Source organism: Propithecus coquereli, unplaced genomic scaffold (assembly GCF_000956105.1).
Source record: "Propithecus coquereli isolate 6110/MARCELLA unplaced genomic scaffold, Pcoq_1.0 Scaffold69, whole genome shotgun sequence".
Classification (NCBI taxonomy): Eukaryota; Metazoa; Chordata; class Mammalia; order Primates; family Indriidae; genus Propithecus; species Propithecus coquereli.
The window spans coordinates 4,298,286-4,311,208 of NW_012152951.1; the positions used below are offsets into that span (position 1 = coordinate 4,298,286).

General features: G+C 46.4%; 1 protein-coding gene across 1 annotated transcript in view; it reads left to right on the forward strand.

Annotated features, from left to right (window-relative positions):
- Nucleotides 1-254: 254 nt before the first annotated feature.
- FRMD4A (FERM domain containing 4A) overlaps nt 255-12,923 on the forward strand; it is a 568,954-nt gene continuing 556,285 nt past the window's right edge. The window contains exons 1-2 of the mRNA XM_012660957.1: nt 255-536; nt 956-1,081. Coding sequence (XP_012516411.1) covers nt 1,037-1,081 — 45 coding nt within the window. The 5' untranslated portion in view covers nt 255-536; nt 956-1,036. The remainder of the gene's footprint in view (nt 537-955; nt 1,082-12,923) is intronic.

Sequence of the window (12,923 nt, forward strand, 5' to 3'; positions counted from 1 at the left end):
TGACATCTTCCAGGGAAGATGCTGCATAGTGTGATTTTTAAGGCTGATTTGCCTTTTTGTCTGAAGCGGTGTCTCTTGCTGCAAATTAGCCTCCCGTGCCCTCCTGAGCTAAGGAGTCTCCTTCAAAATTCCTAACAGGCAGCCCTGTGGAGACATGGGAGGGAAGCAAGGGAGGGAGGAAGGGCGGGAGGGAGGGAGGGAGAGAGAGGTAGAGGGTGTCTGCATGCGGCGTACATGTGGTGCAGGCTGGGAGACCAGAACGCTCACGGAACAGGCGGTGTAATTCCATGCTCCTCGTAAGTATGTTAGCCCTGCGGGGAACTGAGCTTGCCAGTCTACTTGCAGAGGAAAAGTAGATTTGGAAGGGGTCAGTGCATAAGTGACTTCCCCCTCCGTGATAAGGGCATTTTGCTGATCGCCAGTGACTGCCTGGTGTCTCCTGGTCACACCCGGCTGGCTCTCACTCCCAGATATTTGATTTTGCGAAAGGGATACACCTATCTGCAGGAAAGAAGACACTGACCAGATTGCGAGCGGTAGGTTGTGACATTCAGCATGTTTATGCAGCAGAATTGCTGAGAGAGGCAGAGAGATGGGGGTTGCTCGGGCTGCTTGATTTATCTGCAATAGGGACTGTTTTATTTTAATTGTTAGTCGAAAGAAGAATTGCTGCCTAGGCTAAGGTAGCAGTGAAAAATTCTGTGTTCTAAGCTTTTCCATTTGTGTTGGATGTGATTTCTCTGTTTGTGCAGCTTAGCGAAACCAGGGAGGGCTCACCTTTAAATAACCTGCAGGTCCCTAGTTTCCTCCTTTTTTTTTATTTTCTCCCTAAGCACAGTCTCCACCCCATCCTCCCAACGTCCTCCTGTCCTCTGCCCCACCCCATGTGAAATGTGGCCCATCTACCCTGAGCCTTTTGCACCCTAAGTCTGGATTTCTGGCTGGTTCGCTGCAGGTGCTTGTGGATGCTTTGCAGCTACCCGGGGCCCAGGCGGACTGACTCTGCAGGCGTGTCTGTGCATGGGAATCGGAGACCATGGCAGTGCAGCTGGTGCCCGACTCTGCTCTCAGCCTGCTGATGGTGAGTGCTCGGGGAGGTGGGGCCCAGGCAGTGGCCGCTCCAGCCACCCCTGCTTCTGCTCCTGCTGCTGCTGCTGCTGCAGACACACTCTATGTTGCTCTGCTTCCTCCTGCAGGCCCTTTGGAAATGATTTCTTGGGTCAGAGCATCAGCATGACAAAGCATTCCCAGGGAAAAGCAGCCTTGGGTTAGGTTTGCCATTTCAGAAACTTGTTGCTGAATGCTATTTTGAGAGACAGTGCTTGCAAACAGGTGCTTAGAGCCCCTCGAAATAGACTGCTCGGATGCCGCCCCCAGCTCCAGGCATCCTTTCCCCCCTTTTGAATCTAAATCCAGCGAATCATGTTTGTTTGCTTTTTTATATCTGCTTGTGGCAACTGTGGGATTTTCTGCCCACAGGGTGATTGAGTAAGATCTCTCTGGGTGCCCACATATCTGTTCAGATTTCCCGATACAGGTGGCTGAGGAGGTCTGCCGTGGCCTTAGTGGCACTTGGGCTACTGAGTTGGGGCAGGGGAGCCCTTTTCCCAACTGCCACTGATGGGGAGACTTTGCAGGCCTTGTCCAGGGATTTATCTGTGTGTGAGCTGCTCACCCACTCTGCGCCCCCTCTAGGATTTTCACGATGTTAAGAAAGCCGTCGCTCGTAGTATATTAAAGCAGTCGGGGACAGCTGCACTGTCCCGTTTTAACTGGTTTGACTTTTTGCTTGACGTTAGGAGTTGTTTTTTGCTGTGATGTGGTTTTGTGTCCCCCGCCCCCCACCGGGCAGCCCACACGCCACGGTAACACTGTGGTCGGAAGTAGCCTGCGCCAGGCTTGGCGTGGAAAGGGTCCCAGCGTTTACACAGGAAATTTTCTGAACAAGGCATGCGTGCTTCTCCTGGGTGTACTGATCTGTGCCTTCTGACTGAGGATGGGAAACACAGCTTTGTAAGGCCCGATGAGTCTGAAGGCTACTTGGAAGAAGAGCCAGTGGCCAGCCAGCCCAAGTTAAGAGGGACAGGTGATCTTGGTTCTTTGTTGTCTAAGATGTCATTGGGTCCACAGATTGAGTTGAATTGCCTGAAATCTCACGGGCCTCTGCTGACTTCTGATTTCACTGGGGGGAAGGATGAGAAGGAATGAAAGTTGTTTTAATGCGGAAATTACCTTTACCTGTCTCCCCGCACTAATTCCAGGATCCGATGATGCTTTCTTCTGCATTGTCTATCTTTGGTCAAATAAGTGGATGGGAAAGGCTGTGGGCATTTGTGACGGTGGCTGGCACCACGATGCAGTATCCACAAGGACCAGGAGACTTCTGGGAACCTGGGAGTCTGGGGTCTGTGCACAAAATTACAGGCGCACACTCACATGCATAGTGTGTAGTATGGCTCAGTAGAAATCAATCCTGCATTGTGTTAATATAGAGGAAGCAAGTTTTCTTGAAAAACACCTTTAAGGAGAGCGAGACCTGCTTGCTCATTCTTCTGCTTGGAACTGTCCCCTATGCTTAGATATGTGTCTATTTTACTCCAAGTCCTAAGGATAAATCCTTGGTACCCAAATCGAATGGAGCTCAGTACTGGCTCAGTTCCTGCCATGCACAAACACACACACACACACACACACACACACACACACATTCACACGCACACATACACACGCACACATACACATGCACACACACGTTCATAGACACATGTACACATACATGCATGCACACACATGCACACACTCATGCATTTGCACACATGCACACACTCATATATACACATGCACACAGTCACTCACACTCAGGCTGTCCTATTCCTGGGCCCCCCAGATTTTATGGCTGCTGTCCTGGTATCTGGAGCCCAGACTTTATCCTGCATTTGTCAGCGGCCTCTGCCCTTAGATCTCTCTCTAGTTCTCACCTCCTGGCCGGATTAAAAGATTGTGTTCCCATCTCTCTCAGAAGCTGGGGGAAATAGCTCTCCACACCCTGATGGACCATCAGGTTAGAGCACCCTGGAGCTCCGTGTGTCATCGCAGTTGGGGCACATTTTCTGGTTGGTTTTCAGTTCAGGGAAATTTTCCCCTATGGACTTCGGTGCTTTTTTCTTTTTTAAAGGGTAAACCCCAAAGTAATTGCTTTTCTGACATGTTGCATGACGAGTCTTAAAATTTATACGCAAGCCAAGGAGAAGAGAAAGGAGGAGAAGAGGCCGTTTAGTGGAGTTGCTTTGGCTGTGAGTTCAGGAAGGAAGCTGTATACGGTACTATTTATTAGCTCATCAATCAGCCAATCAGTTCCCAGTATTTATTGGGTGTCTGCTGACAGCGGAAAGTAGCATGGTGGGATGGCAAGAGCCAGAGTTCGATACCAGGTTGGCTGATGGCGGTTCTGATTTGTGCTGGGGAGTCACTGGGCTGCAGGGGCACCGGGGAGATATGTGACCATGCCCCTTCCTTTTGGGTAAGGAGGCAGCCAGAGGTTATGTTCAGTTTAGGTGCTAAATGGTTCGGGGCAGAGCATGTTTATTTGGTTACGGAAACAGCCACCGAGTCTGGAGGGTGGGGCAGCCCCGGGCTCTGTTCCCAGCTTTGCCGCTCACTGGGTGACCTTGGGGATGTCGCTTCCTCTCTCTGTGACTTAGTTATGCCATTTGCTAACTGGTCTCCAGGGTCCCTTCCAGTTCTGTTAAACACAATTTAAGATCCCTAGGAAGGGTGTCTAGAACAGCGCCAACTCGAACGCTTTATTCAGAATCATGTCTCTATTTCCAACCTTGCACTCGAACAGTGTTGCTGTGAGAATGGTGGAATTTGTGTCCACCCCTATGGTTTCTATGCCAGGACAAGTATGTTTCATATTAGGAGGTGAAACGCATGATCATGCATCTCTTCGTACTCTGCCGTTAGGAGGCCTACCCAACAGGAACCTAATTTATTCTGTTGGACAAGAGCCAGTGACTTTTGAACAGTGCCCCGAAGGCCTTTCCAAGCTGGTGCTGGTCTTAGTCTTCCAGGACGGGCCGGTTGTCAGTATGCCCTGACCATCGTAAGGCGGGAGGACGTCACTGACTCCTTCAGTGGAGGGCTAACAGTGGGGAGTGATGCGCGTGCATGCCAGCTGGAGCCCCTCAAATGACCGAGGCAGGGTGGAGCTGGAAGACAGGTGCTGGTGGTGGAGATGGCCTCACGTGTCATTGCAAAGCTGCCTCCCCCAGCTTTGCAGGAATCTCAGGAAGCAAAAGAACATACTGCTGTGATCACCAAACTGTTAGGAGCCTTCAGACTGATGTGACTAATTGCAGAGTAGGAAGCTCTCGGCTATGTGTCATTTGTTGAAGTCATGGGAGTTCAGGGAAAGTTGCAAGGACTGCCAGAGCCAGCGATTGTTGGTCATTTCCTTAAAGCCAGGATGAAGATGCATAACCATCAGGCTACAGAGGTGGTATTATGTCATTTTTCTTCTTAGGTTCTGAAAGCTCACACCTTTGGGACACTCAGATTAAAATAGTTTTTAATGTAAGTTAGCAGGCGAGGTAATAAATAATGCGAATTATGCTTTTCTTGGAACAAAGTATCTTTACTTACATTATCTCATTTAATCCCTTCCACAACCCAATTTTTCAGACAAAAAAATCTAATAGTCAGAATTTGGGAACCCGTCAATGGTTGCACAACTGAAATTGATGGGGCAAAGTCTCAAAGTGTAGGTCCTCTGAGTTCTGAGCCAGCGCTTTCTCTGATACCATCTGTAAGCTCGAGAACTTGACTCCAGAACCTTCTAACACTTTGGATTAATTGCTCAACAAGGTCTCACCTCTGAGCCAGTCTGCACTTTCCATGTTTCTAGGGGGTAACCCTGTCTTCCTGTTTATCATCTGTTCTTTTACATGTTGCAGCGTAAAATAAAAAAGTGATATCACAAGTCTGGCTCAAGATGCCTGGTTTGACTCTAGCAGGAAGAAATGTTTTTATATCCACGAAACATTTGCCATGTTTTCGGGGTCCCATTCTCTTGAACTCTATTTCTAGGAAATAATTAAGAGTCACGTTTTACAATAGGAAAATTTAATATGCGAAATCTCTAATTCACGAGCCAGAGAAATGAATGAGTGATTGTGTGCAATGAATGAAGAATGTGAAGTTGATTACCCTGAAGTTTCTTTCTACTTCAAAAATTTGACTTCAGATTTTTGGGCTTCTTCTGAATATACGAGTTCCCTGGTCTATTTCGAATGGATTTCGTTGACAACTTGCTGTTCTATAACTTTTTCTCACAGATTTCATTATAAATTCTTCTTTATTTAACCATTTTCTTCCTTTGGACATTTTCCTTTTTTAATAGCCAACAAATATTTGCTGAGTATTTATTTTTTACAAGAATAATACAAGCCAGTCACTGGCTTTAGCAAACTTGCAGTGTAACTGGAGAGGCAGGCTAGAGATGCACGGGAATTATAACAATGAGAAATGGACAGGACACATTCAGAGAATCACATAAGAACTGTAACAAGACAGTGCAGAACTCATCACCAAGTGAGCCCTAGAGAGCACTGGTTGTCAGAGTAGAGGAACTGTTTTTGAAGTTCAGGTACGATGTTGAATGATGTGTGCACGAAGAGAGTTGATTTGAGGTGAGGGGAATGGTTGAATCACAATGGAATCTCCATTGTGTTTGGGAGATGGTCAGTAGACTGGTTTGGACAGAGTTCTTGCAGGTGACAACGGGTTACAAGGTCAGAAAGGCAGGTTGGGGGTGTGACCAAGGTCCTACTTTTATTACTATAACCTAAACTTCCTCTACATGGGACCTGTGACAGGTCTCCATTCAGAATTTCTAACATGACCACAGATTGTCACCAGATCCCAACTGGCCAAAGGGATTGAGTGAAATTGGATTCTCTCTTGAGGACTCTTACTGTTGAGTTAATAATAACAATCCTTATGTTTTCCAAAGGGCGTTTGGGTCTGTTGTCTCACCGGATGTTCTCACCTATCGAGGCACGTCAGGTGCCGTATCTTCCTGTCATGTGACGCAGCAGAGGTCCAGAGAAGTTAAAGGGCTTGCCCAAGATGACTCATAATTTGTGATGAAATTGAGATATTACCCAGGTTTTCATGATGGTTCACGCATAAGGTTTAAAAAGTGATATTGACAACCTTTATGGAAATTTAGAGAATAATAATTATGTGATAATACAATATAGCTGCCTAAAACACTGTACACGGTATGGGGCCAGGGCAGGGGCCCTGGATGTTTGGGTCTGAGGGTGGACCTGATTCTTGGTGTCATTTATCTTTCTGGTTTATTTACAGTAGGATAAATGTTAAAACGTCTCTGGGAAATGGTTGTCATTGTTACGTCTAAGTCAGTAGCTAAAATCCCTCTGAAACTCAATTATCTACCTTCTAAGGTGCAATTTCCCAGTGGGTATCTCTGAAATCTTGATATTAATAATTTTTTAGTTAGTATTGAATGTACAAATGTATCTGTGTCAAACGGTGAAATTTGAAGTCAATGACAGTAAAACAAACTCTCAGATCATTTTTCGCTAACTATATTTCTATTTTCTTTTCTGTCAAACTCAGCAGAGACTAACTCAAATTGCTAGCATTAGCAAAAAGGGACATTTATGGACTGATGCCACTGGGGAGTCCCAGGAATGAAATAGCTCCAGGAGAAGCTGGATGGAGGATTTTGAATGATGGCGTCAGAACCCTATTTATCCGGCTCTGCCATGTCGTGACCTTGCTTCTACGTTGACTTGAATCTGTGGCAGATTCCTTCCCCAGAAGCTCTAGGGCTCCTTGCTCCTAGTGGTAGTGAATGCAGATAAACGAGCAGGACGCTCATTACACGGTCATGTCTTACACCCTCTCTTTGGCCCTCTTGGATAATAGGCTCATCATGGACCAATTACTAGGTCCAGGGATGGGCTTTCTGACTATGCAGGCTAGTTTATGTGTCTAGACTGGTGGGGAGGAAGGAAGTGAGTTAATTGACTGATAACTCTGCCTGAATCACATGGAGTGGGAAAGGCAGAGCCCCGAAGGAGAAGAGCTATTTTATCAGAAGGGAATGCCAGCAAGGCAAAAACAACAGATGACCATGACAATGGTCAGTGCATCTCACACACCATTATAAGGCTCCTACACAACTAGTAGGGGAGGTAAGGCATCAGTGAATCCCAAATCATGGCTTCAGTTTCCCTCAAAATAAATAAAAATAGCGAAACACAATTGTCTAAATATTTTATGCTAGGTTGAACAAGTCTCACCATCTGTAAAATGGGATAATAATAGCTACCACCTAAGATTTGGGATAATTCAATGAGATATGCATGGAAAGCCTTTAAGTGCTATTCTTGGCCCAGAGCATAGGCACAGTACATATTAATAGTTGCTTGCTTTATCTTTAAATGATACGAAATGATCTCATATCATTTGGATTCTTGCATGAGCCAAGGTCAGTCTTAAAAAGTTTTCCAAATCTCTCTGCATCTCAGTCTCTGGACAAAGAGTGACCACCTCTGTTAAAACTAGCTAAGGATTTTAGAAAAACAGATGTTCCCATGGTCACAAGAACCATTCTCGTCATGAGCAAATTTAAATTTGCATTCCTGTCTTGAAGGACTGACGATATTTTCTTACCCTCTGAAGGGAGATGACTAAAATATGGGCTGCAATATGTTCTCTCTGGCAAAGGCAAAGTGCGTGCCTGTCAGGCCTGCTACACATGATGGGGCAACCATGAGTGCATCTCTGCTAAAAATTAATTGTACGACAGCTTTGCAAAGCTTAGTGGTGGTTTGGGGAACATATGTTGCTGGTACAGGTAGCGGTTTCTCATTGGATTCCATGCCAGAATCGGAAGTCTAATGGAACATATGGGATTTAGCCTGGTCGTAATCAAAGGTCCTGGAAACACACTTGACTAAGATCACGTGGTTCCTATCGAGTGGGGAGACTGGATTCCAATGTCAAGGTAACACTGGCCTCCAACTCATGCTGCATCGTAATGAGTTCTCTTTATAACCCTGGATGTTGAAATTGCAGTCTCACAGTATAAACCTGAAGAAGCAATTTCCTGAGTGGTAGATCCAGCTCGTCTTTCCAAGCAGCTCATTCGTGTACACCTGTGGTTTGAACTGTCATCTGTGCCCTGGTGACTCCCATGTCTTTGGGTCAGGCCTTGACTCTAGCTCATATTGACTGTAAATCCAAATGCTTGTCAGATTTGACCTCCTGCTTATCCCGCAGCTACCTTAGCTAAACTCAAATGGAGGATTTATGATCTTCTCCCTGGTCTGTATGTCCCATCCTGGTTGGTGGCAGCACCGTTGAGCCTCTCATCCTGGGATTCCCTTCTTTCATGCACCTTGTCCGGTTAGTCACGGGCCATGCTGCTTCTGCTGCCTCAGTTTCTCTCTAATCTAGCCCCCCCCCCCCCGCCTTAGTCCAGGCCTCTAGTCTCCCACTCCTGGGCTATCTGCAGAGCCTCTTACCTGGTCTTGCTGTTTCTTGTCTCTTTTCACCATTGTCTGTCCTCTGCACTTTTTCTAGAGTGGTATTTATAAAATGCAGGTCTCATTTCTCTACCTAAAATCCTCCAATTGTACCAGATTTTGCATAGGATAAGGCTCAAGCTTTTTAATAGACCACATTCGTCACCTAAAGATCTGGTCTCTCAGAATCTGGAAGAATTTGCTTGGGGAAAAAAAAAAAAATCTGTGTTCTGCCTACCTGCCCAGACTCATGCCCCACTGTTCCCTCCTCCACGCCTCAAAGTTCATACTCTAGCAGCACTGGATGACATTTGACCCCCACAAATGACGTGCGGGCTCAGGCCTGTGCACTTTTGAAGGTACTCTTTCTGCTATCTGGATTGCAATTCTTTCTACCTTCTTCACTTTCTCCTTTATTTCCCATATATGTATTAATTGTTTCTATTATTTGTTGTTGTATGATATTTGACTTTTGTATCTGTTTTCCTTGATACATTGCAAGTGCCTCATCAGTATAAAGCACTTCTCATCCATTCATTCAACTCATATTTAGCAAACACCTGCCATTTTCTGGACACCGTTTTAATGGGATGAACAAGACAGACAGGGTTTCTCCTGTCATCAAGCTGGCATTCTCCTGGGGAAAGATAAAAAAATAAACACATTGAAAATAAATAGAAGGACAATAAGTGCCCTGTAGTGAATTAAAAATGATGATTTGGAGACAATGCTTGGACGACAGCTTTAGAGTGGGTGATCGGAGGAAGCTTTCTTAGAGCAGGTGGCATTTGAACTGAAGGATGAATTGCAAGAAGCAGCCAATGGTGAAAAAGTCATGGGTAGGGCCTTCCAACCTGAGCAAAGGCCCTGGGGCAGGAAGGAGTTTAGCAGGCTCCAGAGCCTTGTGCTGTACTGAGTATGTTTGGTAAATTAAGGTGTTGATTGACTTCCTGACAGTTTAGCATTGGACCAGGCTTTGGGAGGAATTTTTGGTAAGTTCAGGACATGGCTTATAGCTCATTAGAGCTATGAGAAGCCACAGAAAGCATTTAGGTTACATTGCATGATAGGAAACGGCCCCACATTGAAGGGTACGGTGCTCACTAACCACGGGCTGGGAGAAATCAGGAAGCAGAGGCAGGGAAGTGGGGTCTCGAGAGCTAGTCCAGTTTGTAGAAGGTGGCATGGAGCCATTTTGAAGAGTGCTGTCTTGTCGATTGGAGAGGGGAGGGAAAGAGCAGCTTTCCACAGAGGAATAAACTCACAAACCCGGGGGAATTCAGGAGGAGGGAGGATGAACAGCCAAGGGAAGGGGTGGGGCGGGGCCAGAGATAGAAGCTGAAGGGACTGGTCGGAGGAATATTGGGCTGGAGGAGGGAGAGGCGCTGGGTCTTGGGGGAGGCGGATTGCTGGTTAAATGACGGGAGAAGACATTGCAGATGCACCTGGGAGGCCCTGGCATGGAGCCTCTAGGTTCTCGGATGGGCTGATGGCACGGGCCCGGGGCTTGGGAAGTTCAATGGGCAGGGCGGGGCGGGTGGGGGAGTGCAGGGTGCGCTGTGGCACCTGGAGGGAGAGCGTCAGGTTAGAGTCAGTTGCAAAAATTCTAGTGGGAGGTGACAAGGCTGCACAGGGAGGTGGCAGTGAGAGAAGAGGAAGGGAGGTTAATTCTGGAACATTCTGAAGGGACAGTAATCAGGACCAGACAATGGATGGCCGATAGGGACCACAGAGTGCTGGCTGTCGGAACCACAGGCACCGTGACACATACAAACCACTTTTGGGTGGGAAACACCCTTGGAAGAATAGGCTGCCATTGACGGAAGGCCACCAAGCTGCTGGTGCTGCTGGTGTGATAGCGAGATTGGCCAGCAGAGGTCGGAGGCACACGGTGGGTTAGGTCAGGGGTTCAATCTGGGGTGGGGGCAGACTCGGGAGTGACGCTAGAAGCACAGGAATCCTGCGTCTCCACAGGAAGGCCGCGTGAGAGGCGCATTCTGACAGCCATGGTTAGAAAGCATTTGTATCACCTTATGGTGCAAGGTGGAGTTTGGACCAGATCAATGTTACCTTGTCTTTGGAATTAATTTTCCTCACATTGAATGTACCACATGGACTCACTGAAGCAGCCTTGGAGCTTTTTTGCTGGATGTAGGTTAAATGCAGTTCCGTTATATGATGGCATTTCCTCGCAGATTTCTGCGGGGCACGCGGAGCTAGGAACATACATGAGCAAACTATTACTAACCTCCCCCCAAAGCAGCTGCTTGTAACTGTGCATGCATATGTGTGTGTGTGTGTGTGTGTGTGTGTGTGAGAGAGAGAGAGAGAGAGAGAGAGAGAGAGAGATCCAGTTACTTTCTTCTGCATCAGGCTATCCAGTTTTCCCAGCACCATTTATTGAATAGAGTGTCTTTTTCCCAGTCTATGTGTGTGTGTGTGTGTGTGTGTGTGTGTGAGAGAGAGAGAGAGAGAGAGAGAGAGAGAGAGATCCAGTTACTACTGTGCATAATAAAAAACTACCCCACACTTTGTACTTTTTGAAGCCAAGCAACCACTTTGTTACACCCACCAAGTCTATGGGTGAGGAATTCCAACGGGATACAGTGGGGATGGCTTGTCTCTGTGCCACGCCGGAGTCTCAGCTGGGAGACTTGGTGGCTGGGGTGACTAGAATCAGATGGAGTCTGGAATCTTCTGGAGGCATCTTCACTCACATGTATGGCGGCGGATGGTGCTGTCAGATGGACCACAGCTGGTTCTGTGGACCACGGCATTTACTAGAGCCTCTCCATGTGGTGTGGGCTTCCTCCTAACATGGCTACTTGACGGTAACTGGATTTACATGGTGGTCTGGGGCCAACACTGAGTCTCTGAGCTAGCAAGGGAGAACTGCGTGACCTCCCATGACCTAGCCTCAGAAGTCATGCAGACTTGCTTCTGTTGCATTTTCTTGGTTACAAACAAGTCTCTTAGGCTAGATTCAAAGCAAGAGAATGTAGATGCATCTTGATGAAAGGGTGTCAGCATAGCTTACTACATGTTTAAAGCTACCACCGCGTGTGTTCACTCTATGTAACTTGATTTCGTGTTCCTTGAAGGTCTTTTCCTTTTTGAATTACTCACAACCTGTCTATGAGACTTTACTCAGAGGAAGCTATCTGTAAATGTTAACTGATTAACTCATTGAATGATGGTTTGATATCTGAAGCCAAGTTTTGTGTGTTTTTTTTTTTTTTTTTTTGGTCTAATAGCAAAGAGTTGCATTTGAGTTTTCAGATTTTTCATCCAAACTCTGAACTTCTAGGGGGCAACATGTGTTTCGTGCATGTCCTCCCTTCAAAGAACACCCAGAGGGCATATAAATCCTAAGAAATGGTCTGGTCTGACTGCTATGCGACCTCTGAGGTCCTGGGTTTAGTTCTCATTGATGATTGGGAGCTGATAAAGCAATAGCCTTGCTTCTTTTCCTTGCTTGGTCTTTGGACTAATAACTTTTTTTGTGTCTTTATTGCCTATGTGTCAAGGTAAAAGAAGGGACGTAGCTTGGTGTTAGGACGGAAATGCTTTTTTTTCCTTGTGAGGCGTGTGAGCATAATTGAGCCGTAATGAACATGGCTGGGATCATTTCCCAGGGATTAATGAACAGGGGAACGTGTTTGCGGCCTGAGGCTGAGTCTTTGGTCATTAACCTCGTTGGTCATTAATATTGTCCTGGAATGCTTTATATTGGGCCATTACAACTAGCGCCATATGCTGCTATGATTGGGAAACACAAACATTACCTGTATCAACAACTATTTGTTTTCTCTCCCTCCTCCAGCATTAGTGCCTGCGGCAGCCTTTTCAACACACAACCGGAAGGCGGGAAGCACCAGGGGAGGGCATATTTGAGGCTGAGTCCCTTTGAAGTGCACATCCTCTTCTACATTTATTTTATTTTTTTATTTTTCTGGCAAAGAATTGCTTTACAACTCAGACTCTGTATCTGGATGGAGCAGTTAGTTATATGACATTTTTCAGAGTGAAATCTGTGATTATTTTGTGCACTGCTCCAGCCTTCGGTCTTCTTTCTCCCCAAGGAGCAGGCGCTGGTTTTCTTCCTTTCCCTTTCTGGTCTCTTGTTTTCCTTCCCCTCCCCTCCCTTCTCCCCTCTCCTTCACTTCTTTTTTTAAAAACACTGATGTAGGGTCTCAGGCAGAGACATTCTGGTACATACTGAGGATGTGTGGATATATCTGTAAATATCACCTGGTCCCTGCTTGCAAGAAGTTTGCCATTTAGTTGGAAAGGCCAAAAACAAAACAAACAGGCAAACAATTCCCATACAATGAGGTCAAAGTCATGGCAGAGAAATAGTAA